At 37.1% G+C, this 23,333-nt stretch overlaps 1 protein-coding gene across 1 annotated transcript; it reads left to right on the top strand.

The window, feature by feature from the left end:
- Positions 1 to 8,259: 8,259 nt before the first annotated feature.
- LOC105390723 lies at positions 8,260 to 22,943 on the top strand. The gene is made up of 19 exons (XM_048623070.1): positions 8,260 to 8,395; positions 8,653 to 8,787; positions 12,582 to 12,805; positions 14,475 to 14,804; positions 14,942 to 15,088; positions 15,208 to 15,318; positions 15,461 to 15,703; positions 15,840 to 16,065; positions 16,446 to 16,635; positions 17,730 to 17,791; positions 18,514 to 18,554; positions 18,924 to 19,056; positions 19,437 to 19,660; positions 19,800 to 20,129; positions 21,133 to 21,279; positions 21,408 to 21,509; positions 21,743 to 21,988; positions 22,095 to 22,317; positions 22,643 to 22,943. The coding sequence occupies exons 2-19, from the start codon at positions 8,655 to 8,657 to the stop codon at positions 22,831 to 22,833; spliced, it is 3,303 nt and encodes a 1,100-aa protein (XP_048479027.1). The 5' UTR covers positions 8,260 to 8,395; positions 8,653 to 8,654; the 3' UTR covers positions 22,834 to 22,943.
- Positions 22,944 to 23,333: the final 390 nt, after the last annotated feature.

The raw sequence follows: 23,333 nt of genomic DNA, 5'->3' as shown, positions 1-23,333 counted from the left end.
TCTCCTTCTATTGTGCTATATATATCTCCTCACCTCTCTTCTACAAACTGCTTACCTCCACCTACATGCTCTCTGTACTGAAATACTAAGTGGATACGCCACTTCGGCACAGTAATTAATAGTATAGAATAACATACTACATAGGCATTCTTCATTATTAAGTATTTATGTAGGAATTTTAAACCCATGGCATACTTGTATAAGACCTAACCTACAAAACATGTATTTGTTTGTGCATTTCCTTACTCATGCACACTGCCTGACAAATGCAATTATATGACATGTAGCCTCAATAAAACAATGTACAATGCATGTTGTAAATCTGATTGTATCAATTTCTTTGATACTAATTTGTACGTAGATAATTTTAAGTTGACTTGGAACAGTTTATTTTTGTCCTCAAATCAGAAACGACGTCTAGCTACAGAAGTAGCTCATCTTATTAACTCAGTTATAAGCATTATAACGAAGAAAACTTGTGTCCCTATTGACACCGTCAGTAGTAATACTGATAATAGTAATAGTACAGTAGATTTAAATTAGATTCTCAGACAACGGGAGAGCATCATAGCGTTGATATAAAGATTGATTCAGTTCACTGCTCTCTCGGCTCAAAACTATTAAAGGACAAGACATTTAAGAATGAATTTAAATTAGTACATCAGAATATTCAGAGTCTTTCTTCTAAATTGTTAGAAATAGAACTATTTTCGGAAAAATTTAACATTGATTGTTTATGTATCACAGAACATTGGTTAGACGAGAATAAAATGATGTTCCAATTGAAAAATTACAAACTTATAAGCTGTTTTAACAGAAAGTGCAACGAGCATGGCGGGTCACTTATATTTCTTAAAGAAAATTGTAAATGTAAAGAACGAAAGGACATAGTTGCTCTTTCTGTTAAACACCATATAGAAATTTCATGTGCAGAGCTAAACAAGTATATAATAGTATGTACCTACAGGCCACCTACTGGTGATTTCATTACCTTTGAGACTGTCATGGAGGATGTTCTAAGGTTAGCTTCCAATAGTAAAAAGGAAGTAATAGTGTGTGGTGACTTTAATGTTGATCTATTAGGTGACTCTCCTAATAGGTCGAAATTACTGTTACTTTTTAAATCATTTAATCTTTTTAATGTCTTTCTGGAACCAACTAGAATTACATCCACGTCGGCCACTTGTCTAGATAACATATTCTGTAACTGTGAGTTTAAAGACAGTAGTGTGATAAATTGTCTGAGGTCAGACCACAGTGGGCAGACCATTACCTTAGTAAACACTGACAAGACAAATAAAACTAAGGTGAGATGCAGACCGATTACTACAAAGAAAATTGACAATTACTTGAAGAAACTAGACGAAAAACTTCCGAAGGTTAAAGTAGATTGCAATTCTAATGAGATGTATACTAACTTATTTAAGATAATAGCTGATGAGTTTGAGAGTAATTTTGAAACGAAGGAAGTTTTGATAGACAATAAAATTAAATTTTGTGACTGGGCTACAGATGGTATTCGCAAAAGCAGGGCGACATTATATGATCTGTATGAGATGAAAACATTCATACTCCGCCCTGACTTTCAATCTTATGTGAAGAAATATAGCAAAATGTACAAATGTGTCTGTCACTGTGCGAAGACAATTTTTATTAATAACAAGATTAAAGACTCGGCTAACAAATCTAAGGCCATTTGGAATATTATTAATAACGAAACGGGGAAGAATCGAATACGCGAGACTAATTTATCTTTAAAGGTAGGCAATGACATAATAACATCAAATGACGAGGTGGCGAGAGTCTTTGAAGAGTTTTTTACGAACATTCCTTTAGAAACTACTTGCAACCTAGATTCTTCAGCTACATTAGCTGAAACCCTGATGAAGGAGAACGCACCTTCAACCGATAAGGAATTTAAATTCAGATATATTAATACATTAACTATTATAAAAACATTTAAGTCCTTAAATATGAAGAAAACTGAAGACTTGTGGGGAATGTCAGTTAAATTTGTTCTTTCTATTATTAATAAAATCGCCCCAATTTTGGCTAACATTTTTAATAAATGTATCGCTGAAGGTGTGTTCCCAGATCTTATGAAATTGAGTAAAATTATACCTCTGTTTAAGAGTGGGGATATGGAGGACCCTGCAAATTTCAGACCTGTCTCGGTTCTTCCAGTTTTGAGTAAAATATTTGAGAGGGTCATACTCAGTCAGATGCTTTTGCATTTCAATGAAGCTCGATTGTTTCATAGCCAGCAGTATGGTTTTACAAAAGGCAAATCAACAACCGATGCCGGTACTGCGTTAATTAAGCACATATTTGACGCCTGGGAAGACCATCACGATGCTATTGGAGTCTTCTGTGATCTGTCGAAGGCGTTTGATTGTGTAGACCATCAGACTTTAATTTCGAAACTGAGATACTATGGAATAGGAGGAAAGGCTTTAGATTTGATAGCTTCATATTTAGACAAGAGGCAACAAAGGGTCGATATTAACAATACTAAATCACAGGGGGCTCATGTAAAGATAGGCGTCCCTCAAGGATCTATTCTAGGACCATTTTTATTCCTCATTTATATTAATGACTTGCCTTTTATGGTTGAAAAATTGACTAATATAGTTTTATTTGCTGACGATACTTCTTTGCTTTTTAAAGTTAAAAGAAGTGAAAATAATTTTTATGAAATTAATTCTATTCTATCTGACATACACGATTGGTTTACCGTAAATAATCTTTTATTGAATTCTAAGAAAACGAAATGTATTAAATTTACACTGCCGAATGTTAGACAATGCGATACTAACATTATTCTAGATGGGAATAAATTGGACCTAGTTAATGATACTGTCTTTCTTGGTATGACTATAGATTCAAAGTTGCAGTGGGGACCTCACATTGCCAAATTGGCTGGAAGGTTGAGCTCCGCAGCTTTTGCTGTACGGAAAATTAGACAACTGACCGACATTGAAACCGCCAGATTAGTTTACTTTAGTTATTTCCACAGCTTATTGTCGTATGGCATTTTGCTTTGGGGTAGAGCCGCTGATATTGAAACTATATTTGTATTACAGAAAAGAGCCATCCGCTCTATATACAAACTTGGTTCCAGGGATTCATTGAGAGAACTATTTAAAGAAATTAACATCCTTACAGTTCCATGTCAGTTCATTTTTGCCAATTTAATGTATGTACGAAAGAATATTTCCACTTTTGATACAATTGGCAGTAATCATGACATTAATACTAGGAACAAGCATAAGCTGGCTTTTCCAGCGATGCGTCTGGCGAAAGTTAATAAATCGTTTTTAGGGTACTGTATTAGAATTTATAATAAGCTTCCAACAGAAGTTGCTCAAATGCCAGAGAATAAGTTTAAGTGTTACATTAAAGAGAAACTCAGTAAAAAAGCTTATTATAAAATTGATGATTACTTAGAGGACGTTAATGCATGGCTGTGATAAGTAGTTAGCTCTGCTCATATTATTATAATAATTATTATTAAGCTTATATGTATTGTATACCAACTAGTTTTAAGTCTTTTTTTGAAAAGATGGCTCAGGAGTTTCTTGCCTCCGTTCTTCTCCTTAGACAGAAAGAGCCCCCCCTTATCCGAACGGAGAGTAATTTGTAAAAATTGACGTTCATCAGAAAATTTTATATTTGTACGATGAATAAAAAAATTTGACTTTGACTTTGACTTTGACACAAAGGAGCCACCTCGAGTGACGTATTGACTGTAAGTACCATAGTTAAGGTCATAATATGTGCTGTGACCCTTATACGTTTAAGTAAGTAAGTTGCTCTAGCTCGCTGCGGACTGCTAATCCTCCCCGTAAAATGAGTAAGTACACATTTACTTATCGTAATGTTTATTCATTTATTTATTTATTTAATACTTTATTGCACAAATATAAAAAATATATGTACAAAAGGTGGGCTTAATGTTCTGTGCGATAATCTTTTCACCATGGTGACCACATCGATAATCCTATAGGCTCATAAGAATCACCATCTGGGAAACTAGATTGGGCTATATTTTAGGGGCTATAGATTTTCTATTCTTGCACAACGTGACGTCACTGTGCGTCGCCTCACTGTGTCTGCCTGGCGTGGAACAGCTGTGATAAGGCCGCGCTAATTTCGCACGTGTCATACAAAGTGGCAAGTTTACGTGCCCGCGTTCGTGTAAAAGTTGGGCCCAAACTCCCAAACTGGAGGCCGAAAGGCCTTGTAATTTGGTTAGCAGTTTGAGGTACATTGTGTGAAGAGCTAACGTCTGTAGGTCACACGCGAATGAACTGAAAAAAAACCGTAGATAGGTTATTTGACTTGCTGGGCATGCGGCAAAAAAGACTGATCGCCATCGGTAAAGTAAAGGTAAGTTTTACACTTAGCACCTTAAGCTCCAATTTCTCCATAGTCGGTTAGATCGTAACCAGGGTATTATACGTCATCTCCATGTTAAATTCTTGACAGATGTGTCAAAAGTCAAGTAATAATCCCTGGTTACGCTCTAACCCACTATGGAGAAATTTGGACTAATTATGATAAAAATTACTCTCAACTTAGTAGATGAAAAAAATACTTTGATAAAATTTATAAGACAACACAATCTTACAGCATAGCCATTCAAATAATTAAATCCTTTTTATCATCACCATCAGCTCCATACCTCCTGCATACCTGCATATTTTATGTATCTTACTAGGGGTTTTATTCCATTAAAAACGCCAAGCCAATGACAGGCAGCAACAACGGCAGAAAGCCTTAAAATTACGCAGACAAAAAGCAGAATGGAAATTGTTTCTTTCCGGGAATTCGGTTCAGATAAATAAATTGACCGCGCGCGCCGCGGGCCGGCCGGCGGCCTGTCACCGGGTGATTGGACGGCCGTCCCGGTATACTGCATGCTGCTCAATGGAGGAATGCGCAATGTTTTATACAGGGTATGAAAAAAGCAATGTAGTAAAGGGTGGTGGTTAAGGGGGTCTTTCTGAACAGATTTTGTTGTACGAATATTGGAAATTTGCAAAAAATATTGTTTTTTCGTAGTTAAAAGTCATGTACTTACAAATTTTACAACCAACATAGTTTCTGTGGAGCACTAAGAAAAAAAAAGTAGGTACTAAGTTGTAACGCTCAAATCAATCAGAAAATGGATGGTCTTCATGAATGGCTTAATGTATTGATAGTAAAACGCACCGTTGCGGCGTTGTACAGCAATATTGTCAAGGATATTTGCATTTTTTAAACGTTGCCTTCGACGGATGGTTCCATGTCCTGTCAGTAGCAAAACAAATTACTTGTAGACAGTTAGTTATAAAATACCGTAATAAAAACGTGTTTTAACGTTGTAATTTGTTGTATTTTCTTCTTTGGAAAAGCACATGTACCTACGTACAATGCAAGAAAAAAATATTTCTTATGAAACACGTAAAATTAATCCTTTCATAAGCAACAAAGCTACAGAGATCACAGGTATAATCAAAATGTTTTTCAGGAAAGGTCTCCATTCTTTTTAAAAGAGAACAAATATGATGATTCCACATTAGCCATGGACCCTTATATTATCTTATATCAAAACCGGGTGGAATTAACGACGTCCCCGCGGACCGAGGGAAGGTTTAAAGGGAGAGGGGATGTGGGGGGGGGGGGGTAAAGGTGGTAGTCCTCAGTGAGCTACTCCTGAGTCTAGACTTTTGTGTGTCTTCTTCTTAGCTTGTCGGTAAAACTAGAGCTGGACTTGGATACGGATGCGCCTAATCTATACTATACAATAAACAGTTACAGCAGTTATTTGAGACGTTACTCAGGAATGCGTCTTATATACATGGATAGTATCACATATTAAATAATAAGTACATACAGTACATAGAAGACCAAAAATAAAAACTTATTTATCTTTTTAAAAAATCTTTCCAGTCACGGTTACAGCTGTACAGTGAGTACTAAAGTTATTCTATCTTTACCCATCACATAGTCGGTCCTTTAAAACTCTGTAAGTAACCATATAGATATATTATAAATTAAGTAGCCTCGCTTCGCCAAAACCTATTTCGCCATCTTTACAAGTAAAAGGGCTTTGAGTAAAGCACCCTTAGCCACGAGCAGGTTAATAGGTGTTCCATTTGTTAGCATCGGCTGGGCTGGGGGTGCGCGACGTTTTCTTAACTATTTACGACTGCGGGGTGATTCTGGTGATTGAGAAGTGAAGGCGGATGAGCTCAGAGAAGTAGCTGGTAGTGGCTGGATGAGGAAGGCCGAGAGGACGGATGGATGTGGTCCACCTAGACTGTCTCTGTGCTACCACAAAAAACTTTAAAAACTGTTTAACAAGTGTTTAAATCACAATTTGACAGATTTTGTATGGGTTTGACAGCGCTAAACACCTGTTAAACACTGTCTAAGTTTTTGTGGTAAGGCCCTCTATGTCCAGCAGTTAACCATTGCGAGATTATCAAATTTTATAACATTACGTTTCTCCGTCAACAAAGAAATTATATCTCGATCGCTAAGTGGTGAAATATCTCAGTAGCTCATGACCAGTCGTAGCGATCGAGATACATACATTTACGGATCGAAACATTTATATAACTGATTTCTAGCGAAACACGCAGAAAACTCATAAAAAATACTATGTGGAGTCACCGGAATTGGGCTCCAGAGTCTGTTTAATCTCACTATTGATGATAGGTCGAAGGGTTAAGTTACGGATGGATTAGTGGTTGAAACGTCTTCACATGTGATATCGGTGTGGTCTGGTGGGAACCAATGTCTTTAAGGGTTATAATGTCGCCAGAAATACGACAGGGGTATATGTACCTATAATCGAATCTGCAATTAAATTTGTCGTAGTATCTACTTAATATAAAATATATATAAACACACACACCTTGTACTAATGTACTCCCTTGCGGGGTAGGCAGAGTGTAATAGGGGGCAGGCCTATTGCCATTTTACGGGCACATCCAAGACCTGAGAACAAATATATGTGTTTAAACAAATATCTGCCCCAGCCGGGAATCGAACCCGGAACCTTCGGCTCAGTAGTCAGGGTCACTAACCACTAGGCGATCCGGTCGTCGAAATAGACTAAGGACTGATTTTTTAATAGTCAGATAAAAGTTATCTGAGGAATAATTCTGATGATGTCGCATCAGAACGCTTGTATGAGACAGTGACAGCTTTATTCCTCTACACTACTACTCTACTATTTTTTATTCCTCAGATAACACTTATCTGACTATTGAAAAATCAGCCCTAAACCGTATTTAGCCTTTGATGTAGTACAGTATAACTTACAAATAAATTATAATATTTTTTAGTTTACCTTTCTGCCACTGTAAGATACTTTACAGGGTTGAACCAGGTTGAACGTTTAACTTTCAAAACAAACAAAAGCGAAACTGTCATTCAAGTTTAACGAATAGAATAACATGGGGCGATGCCGCGGGGTCTCGGGGTCGAAGCACAAAAATAAATCTTGCAAGTATTGTCGTCTGCAAGCGGTAACTGAAAATCAACATTGTCTTTACCATCGGGATCTAATGCAGGGAGAAGTGAGAGAAACTTGAAAGAATATAGGTACATTATAATTTACTATCATTAGGTTTGTTTTCGACCTTCCTCTTCAAGTTACCTACTTGTCACCTGCTTGCGAACAGAAATTAGGTTTACTCATGGTTTATTCGTAGTTAAGTTTTTTTTATTCAAGTTGAAAAATGCATTAGATTATACAAACGATACTTGGAACATAACGGAATAGGTGTCCTTCCTCCCAGCAAGTTTTGGATTCATATGTTGTTATCTACGCAAATGTATCAAAAACACCACCCAACCGTAGGCAAAGCGACATTGAGAGCAAAATTCGATATTTTTGGCTATTAAATGGCCATAAAGATTACCTTAATTAATAGTGAGCATGCTATCGTATCTCCTTGAGACCAATATTCGCACTTCCACCATCCCCATGTGCTGTGTCGACCCACTCCCCTTGTTTGTCCATTAGTGGCTGGCGAACGCTCTGTTCAAATATAGAACAGAATCGGAGAATCCGGTGTTTTTCCACATTAGCCAGTGTAAGCTAAGGTAATCATTGTTCGGGCAACTCCCCGGATGGTGATTGGTTGGGAGTAGTGGGCACTGGCAAGCAACCCTGTTGCCTTTATGTTTCGTATTTAACGCATCAGAATAAGTAAAATTCTCAGAATAATACTTCGTTGCGTTCCTTGCGCTTCAGATAGGTATGTCAAATATTTAAAACGTCAATTTCAGGAAGTTTTCAGATAATATTGAATTTATTGTTTACAAATTTAATTGAACATACACAGTACCTATATCTTTTTGATTTAAGTATTTATAGGGTTGTTTACTTTTGCTAAAGGTTTGTTATAATGAAATTTATTCGAACTACACTCCTGCTGGGCTGAATATCCTTGGATCTTTCACCTAGATTGTTCTTAAACTTACAAGTTACTGTTTGAATACAGATATTGGTTATTAGGTTCTTGAATGCGCTCCCCACTCCCCGCTTCCTATTACGAGGATTTACCAATATAATTCTGGTGAAAAGTTGATGCAGCACTGATTCTATGGTTCAACAATGCACTCTTAATATTACCTTCTTGTATGAAACTTCAGCCATGTCAGTGTATACAAAAAACTCTGACTACAACATAGAAGTGAATTTCAAGCCCAACGAAAGCTTTGCCCATACAGCAGTAACGGGCAAACAGAAGAACAAAGTAAGAAAAACTACATTTATGACCACCCTAAGTAAGTGTTACCTATTTATTTACGCACAAATATATTGAATTCATAGTTTAGTATTCTATTCTATTCTATTCTCTGTGGGGGTGTAAGTACCTGCACCTGGCTCTCTCGAGTGGAACCTTTGTACATATTCCCAAGGTCTAAACTGCCTTCCTAAGCTTGGACCATTTCCCACCACGCTGGTCCACTGCGGGTTGGTGGGTTCACATATCTAGATGTGCTAAATCTAGATATGTAATTATGCAGGTTTCCTCACAATTTTTTTCCTTCACCGTAAGAGCGATGGTATACATTGTACTTAAGATAAAATAATAATTTAAAAGTAAAAACCGACTTCAAAACAGTACTAAAATGTAAGAAATAATTTAAGGTTTACACAAATTATATGTGACAGTACAAATACAGGGTGTTAACTAGAATGCGTTTGAGCGGGAAATGGGGGTTAGTATTAGTCTAACCAAGCACGTTTCTAAGAAAAAAAACATCAGAATCTCGAATATTTATGTTTAAAGTCTAAAGTAAAGTGGAAAGTTTTACCTTAATCAAAAACATGGTCACCCTACACAAACACATAACCAATGAGACATTCGATTGCAAAAGAACACACACTGTAAATTTGTTATCAACTTCACTTTTCATAATTTATTTGATGTAACTATGATTGTAATTAATTACACAGTAGGTAATAACAATTATTAAATAAAATTGAAATTATTCATGGTGATTAATGACATACTAATCAACAATTAAACAGCTGATGTGCATAAAGTTTCATAGATCGTACAGAATATAATTTATAACTTTCTAGGAGCTCAGAACAATAATTAAACCTTTTTACTCAGAATAAGGTAAGCGTTTAGTATTCACCCTTGATACTCATCACGTTTTATTTTTCTTTTATTACCTAAAGATGCGTACAGACCGGCCCAACGAACGCCCACCGATGGACATTTATTATACATAATACAGGGGCAGATTGAGCAACGAAGGTCAACAAAACCCGTTCGTTGGCGTTCGTTTGGCCGGTCTGTACGCAGCTAAAGATAAAAGACCACAATGCATAACAGGATGATAACAGGGTCTACTTCAATGACGAATTGGTTTACTTACACTCGCTCATCTCAATTTGTGTTGTGTACTTGCGATTGAGACGTCTTTGATGACGAATAGTACGGAAATCCTAATAATAAGTATGGTCTCATTTTGAATACCATTAGAATAATAACAATCTCGCGTATCATAATCATCGAGTATTTATGATAGTGTAATATGGGCCACTGATGCCTGAAATAAAGGTTTATTATTATTATTATTATAGTCATTACCTTCTCTGTGGATCTAGTCTGTCAGTCGGTCATTGTTGTTTACTTGTTTACAATCATTTTTTACAATTATTACCTAAAAGGGAAAAGGTACCTACAATTCTATCTTTTGATTACCAAGCCTTGTTCCTCATCTCGTTTTATGTTGTGCTGTGCTGTGAATACGTGTGACCTATGTTATGAAGCATAAAATGAGACTGTTGTATTCATAAAAGATAATTATTGTGTATCAATAAAGTGATACTTATGGAGTAAAATGAAATGTCTACAATGGATTGGGTACTTTGAGTACCCAAAATCTCGGTAGGTACCTTGACGATGTGGCTCCAAGTGTGGTGCTGATGCACGCATACTTTTTTATTGACCTTGGCTTTGATTTTTTTGGCCTTGACCTTGGCTTTTAAGTTCATGGTCATTCTGTCAAACGTACCTAAACATGAATAGGGTGACTATGAAATTTTAAAATGAACTAAATAAAACTGTTTTATGTTGGTCAGCTTAAAGCAAATAAAATACGTTTTTTTATGTCTTATCGTGTTCAGTATCATCAGCTGTATCTACCATTTCCCGCTCCAACGCAATCAAGTTAACACCCTGTATAACAGTCCCTGCTTAGGAACTGTTATTTTTTGATGTTGGTGCGGTGACAAAGTATTCTGAAGAAATATGGCACCAACTTCAAAAAAGAACAGTTCCTGCTTAGGTATATTTGTACTGTCACATATAATTTGTGTAAATCTTAAATTATTTCTTACATTTTAGTGGTTTTATTTTTTTGTTCTAAGAACTATATTTACGTTCTTAATTTCATTAGAATCGGTTAATATGTGTCCAAAATGGAAATTCATACCCTGTTTTTACCCCTTTACCCATCCTTAGGGGTGAGATAAAATTCTGAAAAAAAATGGCACCACCTGGGAGCTCAACCCAATACAACAAAAAAAGAATTTTCAAAATCGGTTCATAAACGGCGGAGTAATCGGTGAACATACATTAAAAAAAAATATCCCGACGAATTGAGAACCTCCTCCTTTTTTTGAAGTCGGTTAAAAAGAACTCATTGGTACATGTCAGCACCGGGATTCGAACCCGCATCTCTTGCGTGAGAAGCGGGCCCTTACCCGACTGAGCTACCACCGCTCCTAACCACCGCGCTAGTTTAGTATTAATTTAGGTGATAGTTTCTATAAAAACTATTATTTCCATAAGTAAATAATTTCTATTTTGATAATTCAATTGTAGAAAAAGTGAATGCGGCTGTCCCATTTCAAAACACAGTAACCGCCAACTTTAAAAAAAAACGGGTCTTTGATTTATACATTATTTTAGGCGATTCCGCACAAAACTGCATTGTCAGAATATCAAAAAACCGCTTAGAAACGAAAATAAAATTTCTAAAAACCTAGTAACTCCACCCTGCGAAATCAAAAATGCCACGAAAACCATTTCAAAACATAGTAAGAGCCACCAACCATTTTAAAACACAGTAAGTGAAAATGACTTACTAGGTTTTAAAATGGTCAATGGCGCTTACTAGGTTTTGAAATGGTCAGCAAAGGACAATTTTCGTCCGTTAATTTTAGTAAGTCACAAATGGCATACATTATTACTAACACTTTTTTCGAACAAAATATCAGACATTTCAGAACCTGTATCTTTGCACCAATGAAACCTAGAGAGTTGAATTAAAAGTAGAACATAAGTAAATTTTGTCTTCTTTATAAAAGCTATAGAGACCTTACTCGTTAGAACCTTTCTACTAGCCCTATTTTGCATAAACAAAAAAAAAACAAGTTATAAAACTGATTTTTAGATAGAAATTTAGGAAATATAGTCTAATTGGAGGCAGCCATAAATAATTTTCATGTTAGAGCCTTCTGAATATGGCTATTTAATTCATTTACATAAAACAAAAAAACAAACATAAAAATATGCCCGTATTTCAGCTATTACTTATAGTGCCGTCGTGTAAAAGTGCTGCAAAATTGGATTTATAATATGTGAAGGATCCCAAACATATAAAAAATGAAATTATTACGCAATTATTGCAATTTCAATATACTTAACTTGTCTTAAATGACACAATAATGGCCCTTACTAGGTTATGAAATGGTCAGTGAGGGCGGTTTTAGGGTGAGAAAACCATATAAAACCTAGTAAGTGTTTTCTTTTGTGCATTACAGCAACAATTTTAGTCATATTTAAATGAAATAGTATTGTATATAAAGCCTAGGTTCTGCCGCTTCTTTTAAGCTTACATTTGTTCAGATATCTATCATAGTTTTACCAGGGCATTGAAATGAAGGTACAAAAACGTTTTTTGGCTCTCCTGAACATTTTGTCTCATGGCTGTTACTGTGTTTTAAAATGGGACAGCCGAATGCCCCAAATAAAAAATAAACGAAGAAAATTATCAAGATACTTATTTATTTTCTGTTTTCCCTTCTTTTCCTTCACTGTGACCTCCCTTCTCAGACAACGCGGACGTGTCCCCAGTCTCCATCCAGCAGATGCTGGAGTCAGGGCTGAACATCATCAGGTTCCGTGCGACCAGCTCGCTCGGAGACCAGGTCCGGCTGCTGGCACATATCCGCGAGGCGGCCGAGAACTGCCGCCGCAAGTACAAGCTGGCGCAGTGGCCTGTAGCTACGGCGATCACGGTGATGACTTGCATGGTCAGAACTGGAGTCTTGGTGGACGTGAGTTGTGTTTTGTTTTTGTTGTTTTAGGTAGTTTAGCTTGTTTCGCCATGGAAGTTATCAGGGATTATAGACGCCAAATTAAAATAAATTGTTTACACCATTTTCCAGGGGCAAAGACATGGGTGACACTTTAAAATTTTCCATTTAACGCATGAATACTATTGCAAAATCTGTCATTTTATTGACAATGACCACGGATAATATATATTTCTAGAGTACGCACTTTGGTAAAATGGAACATACTAAAGATGCGACACATTATATTCTACAGGATCAACAATCGCAGAGCTTGCAGAAAATATCATGTTTTTTATACACCAATGAGCAGTACTGTCAGATCACGCCACGATCCAATAATTAGAATTTGCGACCTTCTTAATAATGTGTACAATAATTTTAATATTGATATATTTGTAAGTCTCGGCGTTTTCAGATCGCAATTAATAAAATGCAACATCTTGGATTTTACTTAGATTAGATGTTACCTATTTGATTTTGCCATTTTCGATCAGTGTTTCAACCATAGCATGTATTCTTTTATGTGTTTAATTTGTAACTAGTTTTAAGTCATTCGTTCACTTTTTTTAAAGAAACTTAGCATGCTGTCAACACACCATTAGGGTGCATTACTAGTTTTAAGCTTGAACTTATATATTTTTATTGCATGTTGTGTAATGTACCTGTTGTGTGATGCCAATAAATAAATAAATAAACAGGTTGCCCTTTTAGCTTACCACTTTTGCAATACCTTGTAGGTATTTTCAAAACTATTATTTTATGGTATGCAGCCAGAAACAATACATCACCACCCTTCACTCCTAACAAAATGTTAAAATTGTTTGGAAGACGCGTCAACATGTCACTGGCGAACACTGGGCGAAGGTGGTCGATAGAACAAAAATAATGATACTACAAGACTGTGATCGTTTCGCTCGGATAGATTGTTTGCAAGATGAACTGATCATCAATTTCGGTGTTCACTCTGATACATCAGATTCTGAGAGCAATAGCAGTAGTAGCATATACTGAAAGCGGCAATTATAATGTGTTTTCCGAAAATACGAATAAATTCATATTAATATTAATCTATGGAGTATATACAAATCGATAGGTTCAAGTCGATAGGATTTGACTCTCGGACATCTCTAGAAACTGTCAAACTCAAAACGTCCCACATATCATAAGCTCTAAAAAATGGTATAGGTGCGAAGTAATTTCAAAGACAATTTGCATCAAATTATGATTGGTATAAGTAATACTGGTTAGTGCTGATAATTCATCACAATACTGTCTTGAAGTAAGAGCAATTGATATTTTCAAAGCCAAGGAAAAAGTTATTGGCCGATTACGTTACAAGAACGACCGAATGGCGTAGTGGTTAGTGACCCTGACTACTGAACCGATGGTCCCGGGTTGGATTCCCGGCTGGGGCAGATATTTGTTTAAACACAGATATTTGTTCTCGGGTCTTGGATGTGCCCGTAAAATGGCAATAGGCCCGCCCCCATTGCCCCCATATTACATTGGGACTAACATAACACTCTGGCGAAAAGTGGGTGCAGCCATGCACCTCTGCCTACCCCGCAAGGGAGTACATTAGTACAAGGCGTGAGTGCGTGTTTTTTTTACGTTACAACTTATAGTATTTTTACTATTGAATTCGCAGAGTAAATCGTCTATACAAATAGAGTTGGACTCACAAGTGATCTTAACAAATAACAAACAATTCATGAACCAGTGCAGCAGTTCACAAATATACGTCGACAACCCTCACCTCACCAAGGATGTGACAGTTGGTGATGTTGTGTCCATAGAAGCTGATGCTATAGTACTGAAGTGCGAAGAATTTATTGACAACCAGACGTTAAAATGCAGCGTCATCACGGCCGGACCGCTATACACTTTGAGCACTGTTTGTGTAAGAGGAGGGAAATATACTCAGAAAGAACTAACAGAGGACGATCTGCGACTTTTGCAGTTTGCTTTAGACTACGGGGTATTAATTTGCAAAATTATTGTTATTTTATTATTATTTAACCTTATATTTAATTATTTATTTATTTAATACTTTATTGCACAAACATAACAATTAGGTATATTGTTATATTAATAATATGGTCTGATTATTTTCAGATAGATATCATTTTCTTGCAGTACGTGCGTAATACTGAAATATTAGATGCTGTAAAAGCAATTCTTGGTCCTAAACATAAGAGGCCACTGATATTTTCCAGCATTAATACACCTGATGGTTTGAAAAATCTTGATGATATATTAAAAGTATGTATTACAGAACATTTAAATTATAATTAGGTACATGATACATTTTCTTAGTTGCTAATTTTATATTATCTTCTCAAATCCAACTATAATATTCTTAATATTTTTTGCAATTGCAGCAATCAGATGGTGTTGAGTTTACACGCGATCTCCTGCCTTTCAACCTTGGACTCACTGATACTTACCGGTGGATGCAAATACAGAAATGGGTTTTCGCTAAATGTCACGCGGTAGGACCACTATCTTAATTACCCTAAAGTTAAAGCTTTTCCTAAAAACACATACAAGATTTATTATGATATTCCAATAAAATAAAAACGTACGTACGTTTGAACTACTTATAAAGTACGGATAAGAATAACTTTGTTCTAGGCTGGAATACCCTGTTTTATATCAGGAGCTGTGGTCCCGACTACTACCAAAACAGGCAGTATTGTTGACAATGAGTTTGTGGACATTTCCAACGCCCTCTTCGATGGAGCCACTGGCATCAGCATGAATGATTGCGACAACATCGAGCACACAATTGACATCATCAGAGTTCTCCACGACGTATGTCTGACTTTGGAGACGGTGGTCGAGGAGAGAACTGATTACTGGAAGTTATTGTATGAGGTATTTTGTTTGGAGTATTTGTAAATTAGGTTTTTAAACATTTTGCAAGACTACCAAAAATACCCCACCCCAACCACCACCACTAATGACAAAGTCTCGAACCAGTGACCTTATTTTACAAATTTCATTCTTAAAGCAGTGGAAGCTTCCAGTGAATGCAGCGGAGGGAACGATACTTGGTTGCGTGGCAGCAGCAATACAGACGCAAGCGAAAGCCATCGTCGTACCGAGTGTGACTGGCAGGACAGTTAGATCGTTGATGAAATTGAAGCCCCCCTGTCTCATCATCGTTGTGAACAGGTTGGGCCATGCCTCGAGAATGCTCTACACTTACAGGGGAGTAATGCCGGTCATTGATGAAGGTAAGGTTTCGTTTCCATCACTCAAACATGCAGAATCTATGTATTCGGCTAGTCAGTAGTTTTCATCATAACCATCATCCTCTGTCTACGGGCCAGAAGGAGTCATATGCTACGCTTGCAATCATAAACTCCTAGACCCCACCGGTCATCGATTCTTCGGAATATTTGGCCGAGCCCGCTGCCAGTTAAGCTTGCAGCTAGCTCGCTAGCTAGCTAGCTAGCTCCAGTAGCTTTGCATGATAACTTTTCAGTTTAAGTCGTTCTATCTTGCCTTGCCTTCTAAATTTTTGTCAACATGTAGCCATGATAAATGTATATTTTTCCCATTGCCATGCGCATATTTTACACTACCAATTTGTTCTTCTCCAAACATTTCCCAGGTGAATGCGTGGGTGTATTCCTCGCTGAACGCACCAGGCGAGTGCTGTTCGGCGTGCATTATGCTGTTGCCCGCGGCTTCATACAGTATGGCGACAACTACGTCGTGCTCACCGGCAGCAATGAATACAGCTGCTACTGTGATATTTTCTTCATACACAAGACTACTGTCTTCAACAATTCTTTTATCTCGTATGTCTTTAATGTGTTTATGTAGGTATTTATATTTCTTCTTTCTCAATATGTCTGCAACAGTCGCCACGTGACCGAAGCCGGTCGGATAGAATCATCATCAGTGTCTTTAATGATGAAATCAATTTTAGCATACTTATATGTTTCTTTGTCTGTCGTAAAATATATACTTAATAACTTGGCGGAGGTTTCTGTTTCGAAGATATTTACTTAGATTGGCACTTATTGCGTAATTATGGATTGTATTTTCCTTAGGTATTTTATAAAAGTAGGTACCTCCAGTAATGTAGTATTTTGCTCTTATTGCAGATGCTGATAATCTCAAACGAAGAGTCTACACACATGAATGTATTATGTAAAGTTCATTATTAGGTTACATTTATTTTCATAATAAAAAAGCAAGCTGTTTTATATAATTTTTTCATTAGCATCTAGGTAGATAGAAAAACCTAAGAAAGCGTTTTGTGCAGACATTGCAATAGCTGAACAAGTAAATACATAGTCTTCTTTTCACAATAGAGACCTTTACTGACGTACAGTGAAACTATTAATTCATGAAATTAATGTTTGAGGAACTAAAATTTTCAGGAGCCTGGCACCATTAGAAAAGAAACATAAAAGTCATAACAATTGTTTATGGCAATTGGTGGTTGGCTGTTATTTGAATTTTCTTATTAATTATAAGCATAATCTAGATAAAAGCAACCATTTACGCATGGTTGCAATTAGGAAGACGAAGAAAAATATACGTAGTCAAGCTAGGGAAGTTATTTATCGACTTTTTATACAATGTTTAGCGGAACATCAAGCTGGACACATTTTGTCGAATTTGGAGGATGTTTACGCTCGTACAGCGTCTATGAAGGGTATGTAACATTGTACAAATTGTAATAATTCATATTTTACTAGTACCAACGCTTCATTTATCGATAAACCTAGGTTTAGAGCCCAAGTCGAACATTGTTTACATATCACTGGTTCTAGGTTTGATCTGGTTTAAGTTGAGTCAAACCATAATATTTTGATACTTGAAGTTATATTTTTTGTTAACTTACTACATTCACATTCTGTAACTCTGTTTCTCTTAATTTAAGGTTAGTTTCAAATAAGCATGTTTTATTTTATTTTATAGGGGTATCGGACAGTACCATCCGGCGTATTGCAAAAGCGGGCTCTATAATGGAATATTTCTAACTCCTGGAAGAAACAGAACAGGCCGTCTAAAAAGAGAAATTGATGATTTTATTATGTGTGCCCTTCGTCAACAAATCCGCATATTTTATACAGTTGTAATAACGTTATCTAAATAAACATGTACTTATTGGTTTCACTATTAGCCTTCATTTTAACACCTTCTAGCTTTAATAAGAGCTTTTTTGTGGATGGTAAGTTGTTTTTAAAATACAGAAATAGGTAGGAAAGTTCACAGGCAAAATTTCAAGTATCAAAGTCAGCTATGTTTCGCTATATAGGGATGCTACATGAAAGATAGCAGTGCCCTCATTTAATTTCAGGACTTTATAGTTTCACTGTATATCATATTGTCGTAGTATTTGGTAGGTAGGTACGAATGGGTGTAGGTCAGTGTAGGTGGTGGTGCAATGAATATGTGCGTTATCTTACGGGGAGAGAAAAAATAGTAGTACCAGTAAATATCCTCAATACTGAAAATAATAAATCCATTCCTGTCAAACTCGCGTTTATTCTGTTTTCATTTCAACTTATTTTGACATCTTCAATTTTTTATTCAAAATATTGCATCAATCAGCATGGTATCAGCTGTTCCATGTGGTTGCATGTAATTTTATAAAAATACTATTTGTTAAACATTTTACTGAAATTGTTACTATTTTATTGAATCATTTCCTTTGCAATTAGCAATGGTCTGGCCTACATCATACGACCGGAAACTTAGTGAAGTGAGTATATATAACACAATGAAACGCAAGTTCCCATTGTTAACAATCGCATTTATCGAAAATATTCGTAAACACTCAACATCCCAACCAGTACAAACTGTAAAATCTTAGTTTAGATGCATGCCTTTAAACCTCCTATTAGTTTACGCTGCTTCCAAGCTTTATAAATTTTACTAGCCAAAAGTAAAGCTGCAGGGCTATTATAAGACAGGGCGCGGGCGCAAACTGTGCACGTGAAGACATAACAAAAGTTATGCATCGCGCTCACTCACTTCGCGCGGCCTGGAACTCTTCCGCCTTGCTAGGCTAGCTGGTTGTTGATGGTTGCTTATCATTTGAACCTGTTTTTCTTTTCAATTACAACGTCAGTATGACGCCATGGAGCTACCAGGGCAGCAGCTGGGGGCGGCGCTGGAGGACTCGCCGCTGGACCACCTGCTGCGCCTGGACATCGCCGCGCCGCCCGCCTGCCAGCGCCTCTCCGGGATCTGCGCTACCATTGGTGAGGATTCCTTCTGCCGGCAGTATGACGCCATGGAGCTACCAGGGCGGCAGCTGGACTCGCCTCTCACCTGCTATTTCATGATTAAATCGTAGCAGAGTATAGAATAGCTCCAAGTTTACTACAACTTATTACACGGTCGTGTGCTGTCCAAGTTATCTTTTATAAATCGTCGGACCCAGAAGTTCTAAACTAAAATGTTCTAAACTGTCTTTTCTGAAAAATCGCTATCTCTACAAATGTAATTTTTTGTTTTATCGCCTTTACATAACCTAACCAAATATAAACATAATACAATAGATTATTATTATTACTTAAAAAAGCCTAGGACAGACCATTAAGCATCTAAACTTCTAAACCAATACATAATATTTTCACAGGTCCATCATCAAACAATCAAACGACTATTGAGCAAATGATAGCAGCTGGTATGAACGTAGCTATTCTGAACATGGACTTTGAAACGCGACAGTACCATGCAGAGACAATTAAAATGATTCGCCAAGCTGCTAATGAAATAGGAAACAAAATGGGGATCGCTTGTCCCGTAGGCATAGCTGCTCGACTTACAGGAAGGAATATTAGAACTGGAAATATAGCTAATGTAAGTGTTTTCATTCGAAAACTAATCCTAATATTGGAACAGTACTAATATACCGTACCAGGGCTAGTATTTATCACCGGTATTCTAAGAAGAAGAATGGATAGATGCAGTAAACAATAAAAACTTGTTTTGATTTCAGGTATATGGAGACACTGTTGAACTAAAAACGGGTGAGACAGTTAGACTAACATCAGATGAAACGTACAAGGACAGATGTTCAGAGCACACAATATTTGCTGACTTCATTAACTTGGGGGCCTTCTTGCACAAAGGAGATATTGTCCTTATTGACAATGAAACCATCTGTCTGAAAGTTGTGGTCGTTTCTAATACCACCATCACTTGTTCTGTGGAGAAAGGTGGTCTTTTGGGGTCTAATAAAGATGTATTTTTTCCACGAGTAGTTTTCAATATACCGAATTTTACGGACAAGGATAAACTGGATATTAATATGCTTCTTCAGCACCAGGTTTGTTTACCCCTTTATTATTTTAATTATAACCGTAAGTATTTGTAAAAATACTACTCTGTGTAAAAAGTATCGGGACTGGATCAAGGCCAAGCCAAAACCCTAACACTCAATAAAACAAAAAATGATTGTTATTCATCCAAATTTATTTTATCACCTTCAAAGTATGCTCCTTCAGAAACGATACACATACGCCAACGAATTATGCAATCATCACAACATTTTTTTAAACGCTGTTTCCAGAGTTGTGTTTAGTACTCGCGGAGATTTTTCCTTTTTGTTTTCCATCGATTGTTAGTCAAAGTCATCTCAACTGTTTTCTTTGACTATCGTGGTGTTGTGCACTCGGAATTCTTGCCAGAAAGTCAAACGGTAGGAAAAGAATATTATTCGGTTATGTAGAATTTAATACAGAAAATTGGACAAAGAAGGCCAGATTTGTGGAAAAAAAAATCTAGGAAGATTTTCACCGCGATAATGCGCCTTCACACAATGATCATCATTGTGCATGAAATTTTGGTCATAAAATCAACAAATACCATCGAGCATCCACCATATTAACCAGGTATCACGAATCAAGCTTCTTTTTTTCCAAAACTCAAATTACCACTTCGATGCACTGTTTTCAATCGATAGAAGACAAAATCGGAAAATGTAAGGAAAAACAAAACTCTGAAATATGCGTTTAAAAAAATGTTGTGATGATTGGATAATTCGTTGGCGTATGTGTATCGTTTCTGAAGGAGCATACTTTGAAGGTGATAAAATAAATTTGGATGAATAACAAACATTGTTTGTTTTATTGACCCAGTCCCGATACTTTTTACACATAATGTATGTTGTCCACACCAGTCAGTGTAAGTATTATGTGCATTTTCATTTACTTTTATTTTTTTAAGAACAGAGTGGTTGGGCGGAGACTAAACAATACCTAATATATTGAGGTACAAAAAAGCACTAATGATTCTGACGAATGTGTCAATATATCTTGTTTACCTTATAGGTTGATATTCTTATTTTGCCTTTTTTACAATCGGCTGATGCTGTATTAGAGTTGAGGGAAATAATGGGCGAAAAGGGAAGGAAAATCAATATCGTCGCGAAAATTCAAGATATAAACGCCTTTAATAATTTCAATTCCATATTGGACGTAAGTTGCATTTTGAAAGTTTCTTTATACATACTTTTTACCTCTAAAGTTATCAGTGACCAACTGGTTGATCTACCAATTTGACATTCAGAGATATACGGACCTGACCTCAGATTTTTGAATTTCAGGTAATCAATGGTGTAATAATATCGAGGCAAGAATTAGGATCCGATATTGCACCGGAAAAACTTGTGATCGCTCAGAAGAATATGATAGTCAGAGCTAATCTAGTAAATATTAAACTAAGTATATGTATCTACTGCAAAAAATATACAGGGACAATAAATCTCACAATAGCTATTTTCCAATTATTGCTATCGCCAATTTGCATTCAGTAAAAAATATGACTTTGGAACAGCTGAAACTGTTTCAATTAGCATGGCTAAGTGGCTGCAGTAAGATCTATCATCAAAATTTTTTTTTGTATGTTGGACATTAAAGTTTTTACACGAATATCCACCAGGCAAACATACCAGTGATGGTGAGTGCGCAACTGCTCAGCAGCATGAGGTTCAACCACAAGCCGCTCCGAGCCGAGCTACTGGACGTAGCCAACTGCATCCTCGATGGCTGTGATGCCCTGGTACTTTCCGCCGAGACTGCTATAGGAAAGTACCCGGTAGAGACCGTCGCCTGTCTCGCTGAGATCTGTAAGGAGGCTGAAGCTATTGTGTGGAACAAACAGATTTTTAAGGATATGGTTGATAAGGTATCACTGCAAATTTAATAGTACATAATACTTCTGAACTTGTGAATAGCTAATAATCTCACCCTGATTTCATTTACTACTTTCCTACCTAATTACTCATTTCTAGACGCCACTACCCTGTGACCACATAACCGCCATAGCTCTAGCTACAGTCCTGGCCGCCCAGCGCGGAGTGGCCGCGGCCATCATAGTAGTGACGTCATCAGGCCACTCGGCCCAGCTGGTGTCAATGTTCAGGCCGAGGTGTCCGATACTGGCCGTGACGAGGTACCCGCATGTGGCCCGCAGCTTGCACATGTGGAGAGGGGTTATTCCGGTAATCTTTGAAGGTTGGTCTTGCTTTCATCATAATAAACGTAAGTAACTAATCTATGTTGTTGCATTCAGTTCATCAGTCATGAGCTAACCTTATCGTTATCCGGATTTCCGTTAAAACTGAGATTTCACCAGTCTGAATTATATTTCACTTAACCGCGCTTTGCTCGTATCATGTCAGCTGTTTCACGGGTTCGTTATAGACGTAATAAACGTCACTTTATCGCGATTCGCCATAAATACGGCTTTGTGATTGGAGGAACTCGCATTAAACGAGTTTACGGACGTCGATCCGTAGTTGTAGTTTAACCCATAGACCAACTAACAATTATTTTCCAGACGAGCCAGACCCCGACTGGCAGATCGACATCACCAGGCGGGTGAACTTCGCGGTCAAGTGGGGCATGGAGCGAGGGTTCGTACGCACGGGCGACCCCCTAGTGCTGGCGTACGGCTGGCGGCGCGGCGCCGCACAAACTAATACAATGAGGATGACTTACGCCACTCCCGACAATACAGTGAGCGTTTGATGCAGAGGCAAGAGGTTCTATACTATTCGGAGTGGTGTGAAGCTTCTGTACGTTGCTCTTTCGAGTGGATCCTATCCTCTTAATTTAATCTCAGCTAGGTTTTGTTATTAGTTATTTAGTTTCTTTTTTCTATAAAATATACTTAATGAGTTTTGAATATAGATATTGAAAATGTCTTTACTTTGATGCGTGGGCTGTTATAAGGCAGGGTTGTTAGAAAAGATGCTCGAAGAGTACCTAATTGCTTACATTTCTCTTTCTCAGTGTCCGAGCCTTGTTGAAATGGTGGAAGATTCATCTCATAACATTTACACAAACAATTAAAACTAAACGTGTCTTTCTATAGCGCTACAGCACTGCAATTAGTACTCAGGCATAATAACAATAACTAAATATCTTACGCTACAAACCACCGTCCGATACTGCATGAAGCACACAATACGGCGTCGATGGACTATCAACATGGCGGCTTCCTCTAAGCCGTTAGTGCGAGGCAATTT

This window comes from Plutella xylostella, chromosome 9, assembly GCF_932276165.1.
Source record: "Plutella xylostella chromosome 9, ilPluXylo3.1, whole genome shotgun sequence".
Taxonomy (NCBI): Eukaryota; Metazoa; Arthropoda; class Insecta; order Lepidoptera; family Plutellidae; genus Plutella; species Plutella xylostella.
Note: the sequence above shows the minus strand (reverse complement) of the source record. Positions and strands in the feature narration are given on the sequence as shown.

What these genes read in the sequence shown, in the direction of transcription:
- LOC105390723 (XM_048623070.1), top strand. Translation starts at nt 8,655, where the DNA reads ATGTCAGTGTATACAAAAAACTCTGACTACAACATAGAAGTGAATTTC. An exon ending in TTTTCGCTAAATGTCACGCG is followed by an intron (nt 15,319 to 15,460) that starts GTAGGACCACTA and finishes ACTTTGTTCTAG; the next exon opens with GCTGGAATACCCTGTTTTAT. An exon ending in ATATGCTTCTTCAGCACCAG is followed by an intron (nt 20,130 to 21,132) that starts GTTTGTTTACCC and finishes TTTACCTTATAG; the next exon opens with GTTGATATTCTTATTTTGCC.